Source organism: Hemitrygon akajei, unplaced genomic scaffold, assembly GCF_048418815.1.
Source record: "Hemitrygon akajei unplaced genomic scaffold, sHemAka1.3 Scf000115, whole genome shotgun sequence".
Lineage (NCBI taxonomy): Eukaryota > Metazoa > Chordata > Chondrichthyes > Myliobatiformes > Dasyatidae > Hemitrygon > Hemitrygon akajei.
The window spans coordinates 1,530,443-1,554,215 of record NW_027332001.1 but is presented as its reverse complement, the minus strand read 5'-3'; the positions used below and the strand labels follow the sequence as shown (position 1 = coordinate 1,554,215).

The 23,773-nt window shown below is 43.9% G+C and overlaps 2 protein-coding genes across 2 annotated transcripts in view; one reads left to right on the top strand and one right to left on the bottom strand.

Annotated features, from left to right (window-relative positions):
- The window catches only part of LOC140723475 (NACHT, LRR and PYD domains-containing protein 3-like), a 33,608-nt gene extending 20,646 nt beyond the window's left edge, over positions 1-12,962 (bottom strand). Inside the window, exons 1-2 of the mRNA XM_073038049.1 lie at positions 12,888-12,962; positions 2,806-3,036 (exon numbers count right to left, since the gene is read on the bottom strand). Of these exons, the coding sequence (XP_072894150.1) occupies positions 2,806-3,019 (214 nt within the window). The 5' untranslated portion in view covers positions 3,020-3,036; positions 12,888-12,962. The remainder of the gene's footprint in view (positions 1-2,805; positions 3,037-12,887) is intronic.
- LOC140723491 (uncharacterized) overlaps positions 1-23,773 on the top strand; it is a 321,144-nt gene that overhangs the window by 52,998 nt on the left and 244,373 nt on the right. The gene's annotated exons all lie outside the window — the stretch shown is intronic.

The following is a 23,773-nucleotide window of genomic DNA, read 5'->3' as shown; positions in this document are numbered from 1 at the left end:
TACAGACATACCCCCATCCATCAACTTTATCTATCCCACTTTTAATCTCCTCAGTGAATTCCAACAGGTTCATAAGACAGGAGTTACGCTGAGGCAAACCATGCTGACTTCGTGCTATCTTGCCGATTTTCACCAAGTACTCCATCACCCCATCATTAACAATGGTCTCCAACATATTCCCAACCACTGAGGTCAGGTCTATAATTTCCTTTCTGCTGCCTTCCTCCTAACTTAAGGAGTGAAATGACAATTGCAATTTTGCAGTCCTCTGGCACCATGCCAGAATCCAATGATTTTTCAAAGAGCATTTCCATAACACCACAATCTCTAATGCTATCTCTTTCAGAACCTTAGGGCGCAGGTCATCTGGGCGGGTGACTGTGTACCTGAAGGTCTTTTAACTTTTTGAAAACCTTGTCTCTTGTAAATTAACTGCACCCACTTATTTTCCTTCACACACTGTAACACTAAGCATACTGCTAGAGTGTTCCACAGTGAAGACGGATGCAAAATACTCATTTAGTTCATCTTCCATTTCCTTCATCCCCGTGACTATTTTTCCTAGCTCATTTTCTAGAGGGACTATGTCCGCTCTCATTTCTTCTTTATTTTTAACATACTTGAAAAAGCTTTTACAATCCAATTTGATATTGTTTGCTAACTTGCTTTAATCTTTTCCCTTGAAATGATTTTTTTTCTAAATTTCCCGATCGCCTATCTTCCCACTAATATGTTCTTTGATGTATGCCCTTTCTTTTGCTTTTATAGTAGCTTTGACTTTCCTTGTCAGCCATGGTTACACTATTTTACCATTTGAGCGTTTATTAATTTTTGGAATATGTCTATGCTTCACCTTCCCCATTTCCCTCAGAAACACACGCTATTGCTACTCTGCTGACGTCTCTGCTAGAAGCTCCTTCCAATTTACTTGTACCACTGTAATTTCCCTTACTCCACTGAAATGCTGCTACCTCGGAGTTTACTTTCTCCCTATCAAATTTCAAGTGATCTCAATCATATTGTGATCACTGGTTACTAAAGGTTCTTTTACGATTAGCTCCCTAATCGCCTCCGGATCATTATATAACACCCGATCAAATGCAGCTGATCCCGTAGTATGCTCAACGACAAAATGCTCTAAAAGCTATCCCTTAGGGATTCAGTAAACTCACTCTCTTGAGATCCATTACCAATCTGATTTTCCCAATTGACCTGCATGTTAAAATCTACCATGACTACAATAACATTGACCTTTTGATTCACCTTTTCGACGCCCTGTTGTAATCTGTCATCCACCTCCCAGCCACAGTTGGGAGGCCTGTATATAACTGCCATCAACGTACTGTTACCCTTGCAGTTTCTTAACTCAACCCACAAGGATTCAACCTCCTCTGATCCTATGTTTCATCTTTCTTCTGATTTAATGTCATTATTTATCAGTGGAGCCACACCATCCCCTCCACCTATCGTCCTATACCACCACTATAACCTTTAACCTTGGACATTCAGCAACCAACTCCTATACAGAATGATTTGATACACAGCAGGCTGGCTGCAAATTTGTCCCATCACCTGTCTGCTCTGACTGGCGGTCTGATTGCACTCCATCTTTAATTTGTTACCATCTGTCTTATCCTTTGCTCCAGCAGCAACCCTACCACACCCTCCCCCCACCACTAAATTAGTCTAAACCATTCCCAACAGCTGTAACAAACCTGCCCGCGAAAATATTAGTCCATCTCGGGGTCATGTGCAACCCGACACTTTTGAACTGGTCAGACGAAATCCCAATTATACCAGAACCTGAAGCCCTGCCCACTACGCCGGCTTCTCAGCCACGCATGTATCTGCCAAATCATCCTGTTTCTACCCTCAGTGGCGCGTGGTGCAGGCCGCAATCCGGAAATTACTACCCGGGAGGTCCTGACTCTCAGCTTCCTACCGAGCTCTCTACATTATCCTTTCAGGAATTCATTGACTTTCCTTCCCATGTTATTGGTACCAATATTGAGCAATACATCTTTCCTATTGCTCCAAATGACAATTTCCAAAACGTTTCTATCTCATAGACCCCTATACTAGCTGAGGGGTCCTTGGAGCAAGGTTGATAATACCCGTCTACTCTGGTCGATCTATTCCCATTCCCAATTTGATTATCACCAAGAATCCTGCGATGATAACCCTGGGAAATCCCATACTACGGAATGTTTCAGGTGTTTTCCTGACCGTGAAACACGCTGCTCTATCAATATCTTGTACGTCAAGAACGGTCTGATCCATCTTTATTCTATGCAGGGTGCCTTATGCCACCTTCCATTTGACTTGCCAAATCCAAATCGGTAACGTCATCTCCTCGGCCACCATCATACAGGAATCGCTTGATGTCTCAAACGCAGTTCCCACACCCTCCCCGTATCTTGTGATGTCTCATTCCTTCACCATGGCACGCGTCAACCCATCCATCGGGACCCCGCATCTTTCAGGCCGTGAGCTGCCCTAGTCCAGGGACCCCACATTCATCATTTCAAGTACTTAACGCCATGATAATTACGCCAAAGATGGGAGAATTCCACTTGCCATCCACTATGGAGGATTAAACCCGTCTGGCAGGATGCAGGAGGAATTTACCAGAAAGATCATCTTTAAACTGGGAAATGGATTTTAATGCAGCCAGATCAAAAGTAATATGTTGAACTTTGCAGGGATATTTGAGTAGTAATTACACATCGATCTGTAAGAAGTTGAGCAGCGTGGTAGGACAGAGGTACTCGATGTTTTATTTGCCACTATTTGCAAGCTACTGACCTGCTCCATGTTCAAAGCTCCCAGACGGTTCCAAAACATCTCTGTCAAAAGCAATCTCTTCACCAGTAGTTATTCCTGCGTGTGGAACTTCTTGGAATTGATCAGGACCCAGAAAATGGCTTTGTTCACTGTCACTCGATTTTGTGGCATGATCAATTTCCACATCCGACAAGCATTCAGGCCGGGTTTTAATGCATGTGCATATTCCTCCCATTTCAGTTGCTTTGCTGTCTGGAAAATGCAAATTCAGATTAATGAGCAAACAACAAACACGTAACTGACGCTAATTAGAATCTGGTTGACGAAACTCTCCTGTCCCAATTAAGTGGCAGAGTGTCCTAAATAAACAGACAGAATCCCAGCTATGTTCTTGATTTGTTTTTGTCTTAAGAGATATCCCAGATAAGCGGCTGCCATGATTAATCAACAGCCGAATTATACGGAATCGACTATACAATGCCTTGAAAAGCCCTATCCTACATATGTGTATTACATCCAGGGGTTTTGACCAATTCGGTTGAGGGGTTTTACTTGTGAATTATATTTTCTTATTTAACGTAAGAACAGAAAATTAGGAAAAAATTAAAGCATGAAGAAACGAGAAGTTCAAAAACTGAAATGTTAGCTGCTCAGAGTTACTTTGCCCTGTACTTAGTTGAAACACCTCTCGCAACTATTACAACCAGAGGATATTTTGGATACGTCTGTATTAGCTTGGGACAACATGACTGAGCAAGTTATGCCTATTCCCCTTGCAAAACTTGCTCAAGGACTGTACGGTGAGTTAGGGAGCTCAAGACAGCAATTCATGGATCTTTCAGAGATGTTCGATCGTGTATGCATGTGTCCATATATATGATCATCCGTTATTTGTCTTCAAACTATATAAAAGACAACAACTATATCTTTAGCTACATATTATAGGACGAAGATTTCCATCCCTTGAATGAGCTTGAAACGCCCCTTTTAGACTGATTTCAATACATCCCTTCCATAATAATTGACCAATATAAATCGAGACGGACTGAACGTGAATTCTAAGAGAGCGATTTTCCTCCTGGGAGGCATCTGTAGTAAAGAAACTTAGTTCGAGAATAAAGAGATTAATTTAATATAGATTTAGATGTATATCCTCCCTGTTGCGTCTCTTTGGAATTCTCTAGCCCAGAGGGTTTCAGTTTCATCCAGAGATTGCTAGACACGGTAAATCGGGACGAAAGAAAGAACAAGGAAGTCGTGCTGATACTATGTTTCACACACAGAAAATGCTGGAGGAACTCAAGGGGCCAGGCAGCTTCTATGGAAAACCGTACAGTCGCGTTTCGGGCCGAGACCCTTCGGCAGGACTGGAGGAAAAGGACAATTAAGGAGTCGATTTTAAAGGTGCGGGGAGAGGAGGGAGAAACAGGAGGTGTTAGTTCAAACCGGGATGGGGAGGGATGAAGTAAAGAGCTGGGAAGTTGATTGATGAAAGAGATACAGGTGGAAAAGGGGGGATATAATAGGAGAGGACAAGAGGCCATCAAGGAAAGAAAAGTGGAGAGAAGCACCAGAGGGAGGCGATGGGCAGGCAAAGTAGAAGTCAGTTCGCCAGACTACTACGGCACTTAGTATGTTACGGCAGAAGTCAGTTCGCCAGACTACTACAGCACTTAGTTTCTTCACGGGTTTGATGGTGAGGTTGGGATTAGTGATAGATAGATAGATAGATAGATAGATAGATAGATAGATAGATAGATAGATAGATAGATAGATAGATAGATAGATAGATAGATAGATAGATAGTTAGATAGATAGATAGATAGATAGATAGATAGATAGATAGATAGATAGATAGATAGATAGATAGATAGATAGATAGATAGATAGATAGATAGATACTTTATTCATCCCCATGGGGAAATTCAACCTTTTTTCCAATGCCCCATACACTTGTTGTAACAAAAACTAATTACATACAATACTTAACTCAGTAAAAATATGATATGCATCTAAATCACTAACTCAAAAAGCATTAATAATAGCTTTAAAAAAAAATGAGGGACTGGAGACCCAGGCGTTCGGAAGGAGTGAGGTTCGAATTGGAGAGAGGAGTTTTGAAGTCGAGACGGATGACGATTTTCAGTCCATGGTCTCCTCTACCATCGTGTTGAAGCCACACTCCGGTTGCAGGAACAACACATATTCTGTCTGGGTAGCCTCAAACCTGATGGCATGAAGTCGATTTCCGCTTCACTATTCCCCATCCCGTTTGCCCTCTCACCTAAACTCCTTGCCTAACCATCACTTTCCTCTGGTGTTCCTCTCCCTTTTGTTTCTTACAAGGGCTTCCGTCCTCTCCAATTATATTTCTCTTGTTCCGCCCCTGTATCTCTTTCACCAATCAACTTTCTAGTTATTTACTTCACTCTTCCCCCTCCTGATTTCACCTATCACCCTGTGTTTCTCCGTCCCCAATTCCCACATTTATCAAATAAATGAACGTGCAATGACCATGTACACTACTTCACTTATTTTCTTCTTTATTGCTCTCTATTTCATTACTTAGTTAATTTAATTTTGTGTGTCTTATTGTAATTTATGTTTTTTTTTTTCTTTGTATGTTTTGCAGTGTACTGGCACCGTGAATCAAGGTATTTCAGACATATGCCAATGATATTAAACTTGATTCTTGTACTTACGTGAGAAACAGTAGATAAATTCTGTGGAGAAGAGAACAAACCTAATGTTTCTGGAGCAAAGCCCTTCGTCAGCATGGTTTCAAACAATGTCTGATATTATGCAGCATCTAGAGTTCTTCTTTGTTCTTTTTGCTCACTCGTAGGCTACAGTGAGGGGAATGTCTAAACACGGTTATAATACTGAATTCGATTATGCAGACAACAAACAGTTATTTACTAACCTCTGTGTAGTTTCTCTAAGGACTCTTAAATATCTTGTTTTTTATCCTTTACATGTTGACTCTGCTTTCAGTTTCTACAATCCCGGGAAAATGACCATGGCTATCCATATTATCTATTCTCCTCGTGATTTTCGAAAGTTTTATAAGGTTATCGTGATTTCTCCCACACATTGGGGAAGTAACATCCATCTTGGCCAACTTCCTCCAAAGCTCAGGCTACCTTATCCAGCCGGTGTCCTCGCAAATCTCTTATGCTCCCTCGTCAGCAATATTTATTCTAAAACGGGTTGACCAAATCAGTCCACAAATACTCTATGTCGCCTACCCAACGACGTATGTAACTACAACATAATGTCGCCTCTCCAAAGCAACATGTCCTGACTGATGATGTCAAGCGTGCTAAGAGCATCCTTCACACCTTCTACACTATTGTTGCCACTTTCAATGACGGTACACTTGTACCCCCAGGTCCCTCTGTTTCACAATACTCTGTACCCTATAGCATCCATTGTTTTATGTCTCCCTTTGAAAGGGATGTGGTGAGCCAAACCAGGAACGAGACGAGCAGCCGTCCGTGCCTTCCTTACACTGGCCGGTCTTCGAGTTTTTGTTTTTTTTTTTGCTTTTCTTTTCTTTGTTTTGTTTTTCAAAACACCGTTATAATACCAAATCTGAGGCAGACAACCAATGATGCAAACACTAAATAGTTACGTAGTACCATCTATGTAGGTCTCACAAGTCTCTATATCTCCTCTTTTATCTTCTACCTGCGTTCTGGGATATTGAAATTGCCAACCCTCAGGATATAACCATGGCCATTCATATTATCCATGCTCCTCATGATTTTATAAACATTTACGAGGTTACACTGAATTGTCCTACACTCTGGGGAAAACACATCCATGTTAGCCAACCACTCCTTATCACTCAGGCTGTCCTGTCCAGATACCATCCTCATAAAACTCTACTGCAGCCTCTTCAGCAATATCTCTCCTAATGCAAGGTGGCCATATCTGTCCACATAGACACTGTGTGTCCTACCCAACAACATCTGTAACTACAAGACTGTTTCCGTACTCCTAAACTCCATCTCATTTACCATCCTCGCTACGTGTGGCCACTTTCAATGAACCGTGCACTTGTACTCGCAGGTGCTTCCGTTCCGCGCACTGTGCAAGGCCCGCACTGGTGTGATTGTCCAGAATGTATCAGCTGACAATGTCGGCGCCGACAAGTGGACTCAGAACACACACATTTATTACAACTCAATCACACTTTATTTTACTTATTAGAATATAGAACATAGAACATAGAATAGTACAGCACATTACAGGCCCTTCGGCCTACAATGTAGTGCCGACCCTCCAATCCTGCCTCCCTTGTAACCCCCCATCTTAAATTCCTCCATATACCTGTCTAGTAGTCTCCTAAACTTCACTAGTGTATCTGCCTCCACCACTGTCTCAGGCTGTGCATTCCACGCACCAAACACTCTCTGAGTGAAAAACCTTCCTCTAATGTCCCCCTTGAACTTCCCAACCCTTACCGTATTTACACGGAGAACACTGTTCTGAAGTCTGAACAGAGAAATTCTACTTTTACAGAGAATTGACTAACGGTTCCAGATATTGTCTGTTTGCTAAACTGTGAGTGTTTGAAATCCTTACTTGAAAAGTCAATCACCATTCACCAAAAGTGAAAAGTGACTGCAAGCTGACTACCAAAGTTACTTTGTATTTAGTAAAGCAGATTTATTGCACCCATTTGTTATATTCTTATCTCGTTTCCAATAATGGTAAACGGCTATGCAAACGGAACTTATGCGCTTCAAATATCTTTCTTCCCTACATATTATGTTAAGGCTTGTTTTGCCACAACTTCCACAACATTTGTTCAAGTTGAAACCTGTTTGCCATCTCTCAGCACATCTTCCCAAATGAACAAAATATATTTAAAATCCATTGCAACCTACTTCATTATCATGGTGATTTAAATCATCAGTCTTTCTAATCATGCCATGTATATTCCTATCCAATTATTTATGTTAATTATGAACTGCAAAGGTGCCGACACAAAACCGTGTTGACTATTCCGGGTCAGGCCTTGACTATCTAATGCCTTGATTAGGAATAGTCAGCAGGGATTGATCGTAATCCTGTTCGCATGATTCTTGTCCAGTAACATTCCTTGAATGAGATCAAGCTGACTCTCCTCCCGTCTTTTTAATATTCCTATTGTACCAGCCGTCAGCACTACCCGAACCGAATGCTCAAAGCATCCACCACTTCTGTGTAACGAAACCTCCCTCTGACATCTCAGCTGAACTTTCCGCCACTCTCTTTAAACAGTTGATTTTTGGCTTCAGAAGATGCTGGCTTTGGAGAGATTTGTTCGCAGTCCAATCTATCCATGTTTCTCATAATCTCACACACTTCGATGAATAAAGCTCTCTCACTCTCCATCACTACAAAGTGAAAATCTCTAGTTCACTTAAACTTTCCTCATGAAACATGTTCAGGCAGCAACCAAAAAAATCTCTTCTAAAGCGTCCATTTCCACATTAAAGCTCCATCAGCCACTCCTCCAAATGACGTTGCAATTGCCTATAACATACAGTACGTGGATATCTTTGACATTGCTTTTTTTCCTTTCAAGTTCTTTTGAAGACACTGACCTGGAGTTACACGCTGACTGCGGTTTTTGCGGAAATGGGACCCGCTTTCCGGGGCTCAGAACCGACCGCTTTTCGATATGACAAGGATACGGCCTAAAAGACTATCAGGTTTCCGGATATTCGGGCTCTGAAGGCAGGCGGATTCAAGGTTGGCGCCGCCGCCTGATGCGCCTTGGGAGACAGAAGATCGTAAGCAGCCAGCTGACTGCCATATGTGCCCAGAGACCCGAGTTCTTTTGGCACAGGGCTGGGAAAAAGTGGCGCAATGGACTTCGAACCCCATAAATCAGCGAGTTGCTTTGATATATCTCCCCTCTCGCTGTGAAACGGGGATTACTCTTTTTTCCCTTATTAGGGAGAGAGAGAGAGAGAGAGAGAGAGAGAGAGAGAGAGAGAGAGAGAGAGAGAGAGCCTGTGGTGTGTCATGTTACGAGGTGAACGAGTAGTCTTTGGAGTACTGCAAGTCTGTGTCTTTATAGATGCTTTAATGCAGGCTTGAGCGCTCGGTGGAGGGCGCCGATGCGTTTTTTTTTTCTGGTCGTTGCATTGCTGTTGTTTATGCGTGGGAGAAAGGAGTTGGGAGGGGATCTAACGTTTAACTGTCCTTCATTATTTGCTTGCACTCCTCTGTTTTCGTGGATGTTTGTGAAGAAAATAATTTCTGGGAGTACATTGTATACATTTCTCTGACATTAAATATACCTATTGAGTACAGGACCGAAGGCGTTATAATTGTTTGCATGATGTTTACACAATAAGGTGCATGATTTCGCAGCACAGATAGAGTTTGACAGAGAGGATATTGTGGGCATCCTTGAGTCGTGGCTGATAGAATATTAAGGAAAATTAAGTCAGATTCTTCGAACGAGTTGACAATGGATCGGAGGATGTATATTCCTTGTGGGCATCAAAGAGTCTATGAGGGCAAAAGGGCCATAGTGGGAGTAGTTAGGATTTATCTACAAATTACGACGTTAAATAGAATGACAATCTTACAAAAATGTAATGTTGCACCAGCAATTGTAGGTTTCAATATGCAAGTTGCCGGTGGATCCGAGGAAAGTGAATTTGTAGAATGTCTATTAGATAACATTTTATAGCGGCGAGTGGCTCAGCCCGCTCAAGCAAAGACAACTCTTGCATAGGTGTTGTGCAATGAACAAGATTTGACTGGGGAGCTTGATCAAATTAGGAAGCTTAGGAGGTCGTGATCATAATATACTGGAAGTCACCCTGCAGTTTCAGAGGGAGAAGATGAAGTCGGATGTCCCATTATAACTGTGGGGTAAAGGGAATTACAAAGACACGAAAGAGCAGATAACCAAAGATATTAGCAAGAGAACACTAGCAGGACTGACGGCAGAACCGCAGTGGCTGGAGTTTCTGAGTACGGTTCTGAAAGTGCAGAGTAGATAGATCCCAAAGATGAAGATGTATTCTAAATGGAGGGTGAGGCAATTCTGTTTGAGAACGGAAGCAGAAGATAGCATCAAATTGAAAGAGAGGGCATATAACATTGTAAACATTAAAAGAAAGTAAGAGTATTGAGAAATTTTCACAAATGAACAGCATGCAATTGAAATGTCATTGGGAAAGAAAGGATGGAATATGTAGTAAAGCTGCATCAAAGACGGTGCTATTTTTTCAGATATATATAACGTCAAAGAGAAACGAGTGTAGATATTGGACTGTGGAATCTGACACGGGAGATATAGTAATGGGGAACAAAGACACGGCACAGGAACGTATTAAGTATGATCGAGGGACAATTGCGCTAGCGTGTGGACGTCAACCAGTTAGAATAGCGAGAAGAGTTTAAAAGGAGCACAACTTTATCGAGCGGGCGTCAAAGCAGGTAGGAGACAGAGTAGGAAGGATTTGGCTCAGCTGGTCTTAGGCGATAACGGGTCGTGGCGAGATCAGTTATTTGTGAGGAATAGAAACAGGAACTATGTGTGTAAGGCCGGTGTTCAGTGATGGGTGTCAGATGTGGGAAGGTCTGGAGACTCCCAACGACCCGGACGGCAACATCTGCATAAGGTGCAACTCTTTAGAGACAGTGTTAGGCAACTGGAACTGCAGCTAGATGACCTTCGCCTGGTCAGGGAAAGTGAGGAGGTAATAGATAGGAGTTATAGGTAAGTAGTCACACTGGGGCCTTGGGAGACAGCTAAGTGCGTAACAGTTAGGAGAGGGAAGGGCAAGAGTCACATACCAGAGAGTACCCCTGTGGCTGCCCCCCTTAACAAAAAGTACTCCTGTTTGAATACTATTGGGGAGGGGGGTCAGCCTGCCTGAGGGAAGCAATAGTGGTTGCGCCTGTGGCATAGAGTCTGGCCCTGTGGCTCAGAAGGGTAAGGAAAGGAAGCGGATGTCAGCAGTGATAGGGGACTCTATCGCTAGGGGTTCAGATAAGTGATTCTTTGGTCGCAGAAAAGAAACACCGATGGTAGTTTGCGTCCCATGTGCCAGGGTCCGGGATGCTTCTGATCGCGTCCACGATATATTGAAATGGGAGGGAGAACAGCCAGAGGCCGTGGTACAGATTGGTACCAACGACATAGGAAGAAGAAAAGAGTTAGGAAACTACAAAGAGTTAGGAATTAAGTTGAGAAGCTGGACCTCAAAGGCAGTAATCTCGGGATTACCGCCTGTGATACGCGACAATGGGTATAGGAATAGAATGAGGTGGAGGATAAATGCGTGGCTGAGGGATTGGGGTCAGGGATTCAGATTTCTGGATCATTGGGGCCTCTTTTGGGCAGGCCTGACCTGTACAAATAGGACAGGTTGAATTCTATGGGACCAATATCCCGCCAAGAAGGTTTGCGAACAATGTTGAGGAGAGTTTAAAATAGAATTTCTAGTGGGTGGGAACCGAACTGAAGGGACGGAGGAAGGGCAGTTGGTTCACAAACAGAGAAAGCTTGTAGACAATGCAAGTGGGAGGATAGGCAGGTGATGGAGAAGGGACGCGCTCAGACCGATGGTTTGAGATGTTTCTATTTGAATTCAAGGAGTATTATGAAGAAAGCGGATGCGTTTAGAGCGTGGATCAGTACTTGGAGCTATGATGCTAGATCATAAGACCAGAAGACCATAAGCTATAGGAGCAGAAGCAGGCCATTCGGCCCATCATGTCTGCTCCGCCATTCAATCATGGGCTGATCCACGTCATCCAGTCTTCCTCACTCCCTTGCTTTCACCCTGTACCCTTTGATGCCCTGGCTAATCAAGAACCTATCTGTCTCTGCCATAAATACATCGAATGACTTGGCCTCCACAGCCGCTTTTGGCAACAAATTCCACACATTTACCACACTCTATGTAAATTAATTTCTCTGCATCTCAGTTCTAAAAGGACGTCGTTCAATCCTGAAGTCGTGCCTTCTTGTCCTAGAATCCCCTACCATGGGAAATAACTTTGCCATATCTAATCTGTTCAGGCCTTTTAACATTTGGAATATTTCTATGAGATCCCCCCCCCCCTCATTCTGCTGAACTCCAGCGAATACAGCACAAGAGCTGCCAGACGTTCCTCATATCGTAACCCTTTCATTCCATTAAAATAACTCTTTAAACACTGATTCAAAATACAGATAACGGTTTTGTTTGAATAAAGATCCGAAACCAATATCAGAAGCTGAATTATTGTCACCTTGATTCCCCAATAATATTCTGATAGTGTGGGTATGTCGTTTCTTTGAACTAACCCTGCCCACTGGTACACGCCGAAATCATGGAAACATATAAAATAGTGGAAGAAAGTAGCCTGTCTGGAGGTATTTATGGATGGGATAAACAGTTTCGAACCGACATATTTTATTAGGACAAGATTGGAAGGTGGAAGAGGCCAGCTGTATGATTGATTTGCAAGGAGCGGGTTGTTGTGTGAGAGGCGGAGCTCAGGGTCTGGGTTTCAGCAGCTGTCTCTCCGGGGACATTGGTCAGAATTAGCAGCCGCCTTTCTGCTGGAATCAAATGGAAACGGTTCGAAAAAAATACTTTCATACAGTTGTGGACAGTGCCGCTTTGATATTGCATTTAACCCTCTCTGCAATATAAAATAGCGATAAATCCTATGTCGTGATGTAAAGATTATTACCTGGGGCCTCGAACCGGCTAAGCTATCAGTTACCACTACTGTCCTGTCTGCTGCGAGTTTCCTGAACATATTTTTAACTCAGTCTCCCATAATTTTCAGATGTGTCAAACATAATTTTCACGTTTCGTTCCAATAAATCATTCCGGGACTTTCATCAAAGCGACATTGATAAGAATAACTGGGCTGTCATCTATATAGCTACTCTATAGAAAGCATTCGGGAGTGCCCTTGTGGTTCAAAGGAACGACGTCGTCGTGCTGAATCGATTTGTAAAATAATAAACCTGTTAAAATCAATATGACAGGGATCACATCTCCAACACAATTCACTCCCTATCCCCAGCTAAACGGATCCTTGCTGTTAACGCTCACTGGTTGTGCTGAATCAGAGAGATCACTTACCTCCGTCGTTGTAACTGGACGGCGTTCAGAAAGGTCCCGGGATATCACAGTCTGACTTGCCGGGTGAGAAACAATACTTCTGCACCGGTGTGCTCACCGTGTCCGGAGAGTTGAGTCTGAGCTGCTGCTCCCGAGGACACTCGGCTGTGATGTGTCCGTCGCTCATTACAGATGGACAGGACCGGGAGACCCGGGGTAGAGCGGGATTGCCGGAGTCCGGGTCACACTAACTCTCACCGGCTCAGGACGGGTCTAAAAGAGGGAGGAAACGGGAGTAGGATAAATGTAGCAAACTTAACGAGGAAAACAAACAGGCTGCGTTAACCATTCTGTCTGGATTTCCGTGTGGATCTCTCTTATTTCTTTCATCGCCACCAGTAGGGCGGAGTTTATATGTGTACACAGTGAGTTCCAGGCTGCGAATTTGATCCAGTCCGGGTTCTGAGAGGGTCTGATCTCCGTGTAAGTAGGACTGCCTGGAGTAGGTATAGTTTCAGTACAAACGTCCCTCAGCCATTCAGGTACAGGAAGCCGGCTTTCTGCTGAAAAAAATACTAAAACTGAATATGTTGGGCTAAATATATTGACACTCAACTGGAATAAATCTGGCCAAAGATTTTCTCAGCGCCTCTCGATTCAGGGGAATTTATTAGCCTTCATTTATTAACTCTGTTTTTGAGAGATTATTGTATTTCCATCCAGACAATTATTGTCAGAAGAAACCCTCTCGCCCACGGTTAACAGCGGGTGCCATTTCATAACCAGTGTTTGTTGATCCACAGTCCGCCGGAAATACTTGTGGAATTAGTTTCTCATAAAAGCTACCTGTTAGAACTACCCAGAAGTTTTAGCGAGGGAGGTGGTGATGGACTGATTGAAAATTGGAACTACTGTAGTACGTTGGTGTCAGATAGGCCGACCGGGAGGGAATGACGTATTCACAGAAAACATTCACATAAGTTAAAAAGGCCGACAGGAAAGGAATGACGTACTGATTGAAAAGGAGCTCTACGGAGGGAATTGTGTGCTCATTAAAAATCGGAGCCTCACTCCGCTCTATTCCTTATGCTAATCCTCACACTCCCCATCCCTCTACCGCATCTATACCCTATCTATACCCCTCATGATTTTGCAGACCTCCATCAAATTTCCCCCAAATTTTCTATGCTCCAAGTAAAAAAGACGTAACCTATTCAAGCTTCATTTATAAATCAGGTCCTCCATTTGCAGCAACATCTTTGGAAATTTTTGTTGTAAGCTATCAAACTTATTTACCTTAGGTGGGTGACGTAATCTGCATTCAATACTCCTAATTAGACCTTATAAACACCGCAAACACCTTCAACGTATCATGCAATCTCCTGTACTATATACTTTAATTTATGAAGGTCAAAATTACAAAAGATTTCTTTACTACCTTATCTCGGTGTGCCGCCACTTTCAATGAATCACGGACCTGTATTCACTTTGTTTTGCCGCACTCCACAGTACCCTACCGGGCCCTGTGTAAGATCTGCCTGGGCTTATCATAATGAACTGCAACAGCTCGGAGCCCTGCATTAAGTTCGATCTGCCATTTTCAGACAATTTTTTTACATTTGATGCGGATCCCAATGCAAGCTCTCAGAGTCTTCTTCGCAGCCAAATACACGCCAGATCTTGGTGTCATTAACACATTTGCTGATCAAGTTAATCAAATTATCAGACAGATCATTGATATAGATGACAAACAACAACGGATATCAGTACGGATCACTGCGGCATTCCACCAGTCACGGGCCACTAGTCAGCGAGGCAACCATCTGTTGCCACTATTTGTCGTCTATCACTACGCCAAAGCGTTCTCCAGTTAACTTCCTCACCTTGAATACCTGGCGAAATAACTTTATTCGCCAATATGTTCTTCGGGGCCTTGTCAAATGCATTGCTAAAGTCCATGTAGACAACATCCAATTTCTTGCCTCCATTAATTTTCCTGTTAGCTCTCCTCGTAACATCTTCGAAAAACTCCATACGATTGTCTAGATTACAGCGAATCATGTTGAATGTACCTAATCAGTCTTGTTCACTCAAATACTCATTATTTCGTCTCTTCTAATGCTTTCCCCCTACTGACGTCAGGGCTCCGGCCTAGAATTTCCTGCTTTAATTTTAGAGTCTTTCATAAACAGAGGAACAAAATTAGCTATCCTATACCTCCGGTACCTCTCCGGACGCAGAACATAATTTAAACATATTGGGTACATTCCTACAATTTCCGCACTCGCTTTCTTCAGAGTCCGAGGAATTAACTTCTCAGTCGCTGGGGATCTAGCCACTGTAGTTTGCCTAAAGTCAGCAAACACCTCCTCATACGTAATCTGTATAATATCCATGGTCTCACTTCTACAGATTCTGTGTCCTTTTTCCCGAGCGAACACAGATACAAAATTCCACTTAATAACTCCTCTATCTCTTTTGGCTCCACGCACAGATTACCGTTCTGGCAATCCACAGGATCAATTCTGTCCGCTGCAATTCTCCTGCTTCTACAATATCCGTATAATCCCTCAGGATTCGCCCTCACCTTGTCTGCTAGGACAGCCCTATGCCACACTATAGCCTTCCTGGTTTATTTCTCACCTTGCATTTCCCTGTCTCTATAACTACATCACTTTTTCCAATCTGCCTACACTTGCTATGCACCTCGTATGTTATTTTTTTTTTACATTACCAGGGTCTCAATATCTTTTCAAAATCAAAGTACCCCAAAACTTGCATGTTTACCTTTTATTCTGAGAGGCACATAAATGCATTGAATTCTACAAATGTTATCTTTCTACGTCTCCTAAACAGACATTCGGCAGAATATAAACTGCCCAATCCACACTTGTCAGATCCTTTCTGATACCATCAAAATTGTATTTTCTCCTATTTAGAATCTGCACCCACGGAGCAGTGCTATCGTTTTCCACAGCTCCTTTGACTCTCGTGGCAATGCGATCACCAAATGCAAAAATTTACCCTACACACACTTCTGACACGTTTGTCCTGTCTCATTCCCTAGTGGGAGATCAAGTATCACAAACTATCTCTTTGGGACATCGACGTGTTGATGAAGGAGCCCTCCTGCACACATTTCTCAAATAGATCGGTTCATCTACTTACTTTACTGTATGGGAGCTCTTGTCCTGATGTGGAAAGTTAAAACCAAATTCTAACAAATTATGCTTTTTGTAATAGTCCGTGACCTCCAATAATTTGTTCTTCTTAACCGGGCGAACTCTTGGGTGCTCTATAACACAGAACTAATAACATGTTCAAAAATAAAGCATAAAGCACAGAAATCTAAGGCACATTACAGGCCCTTCGGTCCACAATGTTATGCCGAGCATGTAACCTACTCTAGATACCGCCTAGAATTTCCCGAGCGCACGGCTCTCCATTTTTCTAAGCTCCATGTATCTGCCTATGAGACCTTTAATGACCCTATTGTAACGGGTTCCACCACCGTCGCCGGCAGTGCATTCCACGCATCCACCACAGTCTGTGTGGAAAACTTACCCCTAACATCCACCGAGCCCACTTCCAAGCACTTTAACACTAATGCCCCCTCGTGTTAGCCAGTACATCCCTGGGGAAAAAGCCTCTGGCTATCCACACGAAGAAGGCCCCTCATCATCTTATACACCTCCGTCAGTTCACCGCTCACACTTCGTCGTTCCAAGGTGGGAAGACTAAGTTTTCGCAAACTATTCTCATAAGATACACCCTCCAATCCAGGCAACCTCGTTGTAAATATCCTCTGCACTCTTTCTATAGTATTCAGATCGTCCCTGTAGTGAGTTGACCGGAAATGAACACAGTACGCCAAGTGGAATTTGACTAAGGTCTTATATAGCAATAACATTACCTGACGGCTCGTGAACTCCATATGCCTTCGGCACGACACTGTCAACCTGCGCTACAGCTTTGAGTGTCCTACCGACACGGACCCTAACATCTCTCAGATCCTCCACACTGCCAAAAATCTTATATTACCACAAATGTCCCCGTGGATCCCATGTTCTTTACTTTCTGAAGGAGACTTGCATGGGAGCGTTATCATATGCCTTGTTGAAATCCATAAACACTGCATCCACTGCTCTACCTTCATCAAACATTTTTGTTACTTCCTTAAAGACCTGCCCTTGACAAAGCCATGCTGACTATACCTATTCAGATGATGTCTCCCCAAATGCTCATAAATCCTGCCTCTCAGGATCTTCTACAACAACTTGCCCACTATTGAAGTGAGACTCACTGGTCAATAATTTCCTGATTATCACTTCTCACTTTTCTGAACAAGGGAACAATATTTGTAACCATCCAATCCTCCGGTATTTCTCTCGGAAAGATAATCGCAAGAGGCTCAGCAATTTAGAAACTTAGAAACATAGAAAACTTACAGCACATTACAGGCCCTCGGCTCACAAAGTAGGGTGGAACATGTCCCTACCTTAGAAATTACTAGGCGTATCCGTTTAATTACCTTCTTCGCTTCCCAAGTATATCTCATCCTTTCCCTAACGTATCTAATTTATTTCTTTTCAAAAGCTCCTGCACTCCTCTTTCTTAATGTCTATATGCTCAGGCGTTTCAGTCCGCTTTAAGTTATCCCCACAATTGCCTGGTGAATACTGAAGCAAAGTATCAATTAAGTACATCCGCTACCTCCTACGACGCCATGCACACGTTGCCACTATCGCACATGTTTTGTCTTATGCTCACACAGCTAATCTTCTTGCCATTCACGTACTTGTCTAATCCTGCTCACCAAGGCCTTCTCATTCCCCTTCTGGCTCTCCTGATTCTATTCTTAACCTCCTTTCTAGTAATATTCTAGAGCTCTAGTACCTAGTTTCTTGAATCTTTCATAAGTTTTTCTTTTTTTCTTTAAGCAGATTTTCTACGTAATTTGTACACCATGGTTCTCTAACTCTACAGTCCTTTCCCTGCCTGAATGGAACATACCAAAGCAGAACTCCATGCAGATGTTCCTTGAACATTTGCCACATTTGTACCTTGCATTTCTTTGAGAACATCTGCTGCCTGTTTATCCTCACATTCGTAACTAATAGCATCAGATCGCCCCCATCAGTATTAAATGTTTCCCAAGTAGTCTGCTCCTATCCCTCTGCAGAACTTTGTGACGGAAATAGAGTTGTGGTCACTACCTCCAAAGTGCTCTCCCACTGAGAGATCCGACACCTCACCAGGATCCACACCACCGCATGTTCAGCCTCTCTTCTAGTTGGCTTATCTACATATTGCGTCAAGAAACCTTCCTAAATACAGCTAACAAACTCCACTCCATCTAAACCCCTTGCGCTTAGGGGATGCCAATCAATATTAGGAAAGTTGAAATCTTCCATCACAACAACCCTATTAATATTACACCGTTCCTGAAGTTGTCTCCCTTTCTGCTCCTCGATATCCCTGTTACTATTGGACGGTCTATAAAAACACCCAGTAGAGTTATTGTCCCTTTCCTGTTTCTGTCTTCCACCTACACTGACTCAGTAGACCATCCGTCCATGAATTACTTCTTTTCTGCAGCCGTGACACTATCCCTAATTAGTACTGACACGCCCACTTTTCCCTCCCTCTCTGTTCTTTTTGAAACATGTAAAGTCTGGCACACTCAGCAGCCATGCCTGCCCCTGAGAGATTCAAGTGTCTGTAATGGCCACAATATCAACGTTCCACGTTTTTATCTACGCTCGAATTAATCCACCTTTTTATGATACTTCTTGCATTAAAATAGATACATGTCAAACTATCAGGCTGAGTGAATCTTTGCTTTACCGTCTGCCTATCCTTCCTCATGAACTCCCTACAGTCGGCCTCTACTTGTGTTCCAGCCTCCCTCATCCTCTGCCTCTTCAATTCGGTTCCCACTGCCCTGCAAATCTACTTGTAATTTAACCCCCCCCCCCCAAGAGCTTTAGCAGAATTCCATGCCAGGATAATGGGCCCCCTCGGATTCACGTGCATCCCGTCTTTTCTGTACAGGTCCCACCTGCCCCAAAAGAGGTCCCAATAACTCAAAAATCTGAATCTGTGCCCCTTGTTCCAAACAATATTTATTCCTCTGAACCACCCATAAAGCCTCACTAGATGAGTGCTCCCGTCTGCCCTTACTGCCGTGGTATTTGCCCTGAGAAGTGAAGCCACCCCTACCCCTTTAACCCCTCATGTCCCGTCGCGTCTAAAATAACGGAACCCCAGAATATTGAGTTACCAGTCCTTTGCAAGTCATTCTCACTATTAGCTGAAATATCATAATTCCATGTGTTGATCCATACCCTGAACTCACCTGTCTTTCCTTCAATGCTTCTTGCATGGAAATATATGCAGCTCGGAACACTCGGAACCTTACGCTTCAGAATTTGTCTTTGGTCTAGAACACCTGTTTTGAGAAAAGTTGGTAAGTACATTGATGGGAGGGGATGGAGGGCAGGTCATTGGGGCTCGGCAGATTAACAGTTCGACACGGAGACCGGGAACCGTGCACAGTAAAATTCCCGGTGTGGGAAAGGGAGAATGGGAATCAAGCGCAGTAAAAAAAAACTGGAGACCGGGAAAAAACTGGTTATGGAGACCGGGAAATGTATGCGACGATCCACAGAGTGGAAATCGTATGCGGAAAGATCCCCGTGTGAGATTGAAGACGGGGAGACCTGCGTGGTGAACATCCCCGCTGTGGGATACCAAGACCGAGATCATAGTTCTGTCCTTTCTCACTCGTCTATGCTCTTCACCCTGCACTGCTCTCCATCCCTCTTCCTCACCCGTCCCAACTCGGCCCACTCTACTCGCCAACCATCAACCTCGCCGTCTTTTCTCATCATCACCCCTAGTGCTCACCCTTCTACCCCTCAACACCCCACACCCTCACTCCTTCTGCCTCAATCCTGTCTCGCTCACTGCTCTGTCAATTATCTCATTCTCACTCGCCCGTCTTTCCTCGCCGCCCAACTCAGTCACATTTCCTCCTCAAAGTAAAGCACAACCCACCTCCCTCCTCACCGCCTATCTCACTCATCCACCTCTCCTTACCTCCCAGTCACACCCTACTTTCTCGCTCCCCCTCTCGCTCAATCATTCCTGCTCGACACCTCGTGTACCTCTCCTTCCACATCCCACTCACTTACCCCCTCCTCGACAGACTTCCCCCCTTCCCCTTGCACTATCCCTCACTGTGCCTCCTGCTCCCTCTGTCACCCCCTCACTAATCAAATCTCTCACTCTCCTCACTATTTACTCCTTCCGCGCTCTCGCTCCACCCTCTTTCCCCTTCTCTTCACCCTCTCTCTCCTATCCCACTCCCCTCTCTCTTCTCCTCTCATCATCATCACTCACTTCTTTTTTCCCCCACACTTTCCACTCTTTTCGTCCCTCCCTTTCTCTCCTTTTCCTCTGAAACTCACTCCCCTTCTCTCTGTCCCTCTCTCTCCACTTTCTAGCCTTCTCCCCAACTCACTCGCTTCTGTCCCTCTCTGTCCCCCTTCTTTCCCTCTCCACTTATCAGTCTCTCACACCCTCTCTCTCCGTCCCTCCTTCACTCTCCCTTTTCTCACTCTCGCCCCACATTTTCCCCGCCTCTCACTCCTCCACTCTCCCAACTCTGTCTGCCTCTCCCCACAATTTGAAATTCGCCCTGTCCACCTTCCACACACCTTACCTGCCTTTCCCCTTACCGTGCCCACCCCATCACTCTCCTCCTTACCCTCACAGTCTGCCCCTATCCGCACCGTTACATTAACCGTATTTAAAAAAAAGTGGAAACTTTAACCGGGAAAGATACATGTTCCATCCCCTAGGGTAATATTGTTTATATTAAAGAATGTCCCAGTTGGGAATGACATGGTCTAGTTATTTAAAGGAATCGTGAACAATAAGTAAAATAAAATAAAACTGCAGATGATGAGGGTTGGGGTAAAAATAAAATGCTATAAACACACAGCAAACGGGGCAGCAGATGCGACTGGTAACGTTACGGGTTCGAGACCCTGGATCATGTTCGTTATATCACGATAAAGGCTCTATCAATCTACTCTGCAGCAAAAATAGTTAAATACAATATTAAAGAGACTTTGTTCACACCCGAATGAGAGAGATTTGTCGAGCCGGTTCCATCTGATTTCAGCAGACCTGCCGTTTACGGTTGTGAGAAAAGTGGGTGTGGCCGCTTGAAATGAGGTCAAAACATACCCACGCAGATGGACTATTCTTGGGGAATTACCGTGTGAATTCTTCAACTTTTGATATTTATCAAAAGTTCCTGTTGAACGAAAGGACGTGGATGGAAAGACACGAGAATGTTAGTCGGTCAGGGGGTGACAAATTTGATCAAGAACAAAAAGGAAACATATGTAAAGTTTCATAAGTTAGGGTCAAACAAAACACAACAGGAGATGGGAAAGGAAGAGGGAAGGGGCAAGATGATTGATTGGCTAGGAAGTAGCGGGTTGTTGTTCAGTGAAACTCGGAGGTATCTGTGTGTAAGCAGCTGCCTGTTCGAGCACATTCCTCAGAACAGGGAGCAGCTTTTCTGTTTGAATTAAATCTAAGTGCTCAGACAATTCACTCTCGTTCGGTAATTATCAAAGTCTCTTTAATATTGTAAACCCGCTCTATTGCAGGGGTGAGAAATAAACTCTATAGCCTACTACTGGAAATATCACTTCCATGCAAACTGATAGGCTTCAGTGCGGTAACCACAGTCTGCAGCACTTCAAATCCGCTGTTTATTAAGAATCTCGGCCTTCAACAGAATTAAACACTTTGCTTCCACTGGCCATTGAGTAGAAGAGCTTAAAACACCCACAATCGATCGACACCGGAAAAACGGATGTATTCCTGTGAAACAGGAAATTCTTAAAACTAAGCAGATATTTGCAATACACGTCGCGCCCTCTTGCTTTGAAACAGGTGGCCATTGTTCTAGAGCTGTTCTTTATGTTTATTTAACCTGTGGAAAATGTAAATCATGCCAGCAGGAAACAGTTGGAACACAAAAGGCACCACAGCCAGAAATAGCTTAAAAACAACAAATATCTCCCTGATCGCTGATCCAATGCAGAGACAACTGGCTATTTGGAAATAAAGATTCGAAATAAAAATCAGAAGCTGAATTATTCACACCTTAATTCCCCTAGAATAGTCTGACAGTGTGGATACGGTGTATCGTTTTTTTACAAATAACCCCGCCCACTGCTCCACACGGATCTCTCGTAACCATGGCAACACATGGAATGCTGGAGGAATTCAGGCGGCAGCTGTGGATGGTTATAAGCAGTTGACATAGCGGACTGACACCCTTCATCAGGATTGGAATGGAAAGGTGATGATTGACTGATCTGCAAGGTGTGGCTTGTTGTTGTGAGAGACTCGGTGCTCAGGGTCTGTGTGTTAGCAGCTGCCTGTCCGTGCACATTCCTCAAACCAGGGAGCGGCTGTTCTGCTGAAATGCAAATACAGCGCTGTCATTCCAGCGTGAAGAACGTTTAATATTGTATTTAACCCTTTCTGCGACAGGGAAGAGCGATAGAACCAAAGACGCGATGTAAAGGACATTACCTGGTGTCGCGAACCCGCAACATTACCAGTTACGTTGCTGCCCTGCATGCTGCGAGTTTCCACCATTTTGTTTTTTTTTCTCCCTGACGCCCTGCATCTGTAAACGTGCTAAATATAATTTTCAGGCTTCCTTCAAAGAAGTCAAGCCGAGGCATTCCCAAAAGCGACATTGCTTAATGTAAACGTGAAGTCGCCCTGTTATTCTGTGCAGTTGCATTTTAATGAGGGAGATGGTGACGGGTCACCGTCCCGTGGGTTATTTCACGTGCCACTATCGTTGTGAAAGGTGTTTCTGCTCGCACTCAGTAGAAACCACCTTGGAGAGTATTTCTGGTTGAAGGCAACGGCATCATTTCACTTAATTGATTTGGACAATAATTGACTCGTTTACATGAACATGTCAGGACTCCCTTCTCCCACTAAATTCACTCCCGATTCCGATCAAAGCCGAGCCTTGCTGTAAACGCTGAATAGTTGTACAGAATCATAGACAACACTAACCTCTGATGATGTAACCGGACGGAGTTCAGTGTGGTCCCGGGAAATCACAGTCTGTCTACCCGGGTGATCGACAATGGTCCTGCACCGGTGTGCTCACCGTGTACGGAGAGTTGAGTCTGAGCTGCTGCTCCCGAGGCCACACGGCTGTGATGTGTCAGTCGCTCATTACAGATGGACTGGGCCGGGTGAGCCGGGGTAGAGCGGGACTGCCGCAGTCCGGGTCACACTAACTCTCACCGGCTCAGGACGGGTCTGACAGCGGGAGGAGGCGGGAGTGGGATCAATGTAGCAACCCTAAAGAGGAAAACAAACAGGCTGCGTTAACCTTTCTGTCCGGATTTCCGTGTGGATCTCTCCTTTTTCTTTCATCGCAACCAGTGGGGCGGAGTTTCTCTGTTGAACTCAGCGAGTCCCAGGCTGCGGATTTGATCCAGCCCGGGTTCAGGGAGGGTCTGAACTCCGCCCTCTGTGTAAGAAAGACTGCCTGACATGGATAGTGTTTCAGCTCAAACATCCCTCACCTGTTCAGGTCCAGGGAGCGGCATTTCTGCTGAAATTGAACCAAACACGTACAGGTATATATATACACACACACACATATATTCACACTCATCTAGAATAAATCTGAACAAACCTTTTCTCGACACTTCTCCATTCAGGTGAGTTTATTCACACTTATTTATTAACAACAAAATTGAGAGATTATTGCATTTCCATCCAGACAACCATTCTCACAAGAAACTCCCCCGCTTAACAGGGGTTTCGTGTCACAAGCAGTAGTT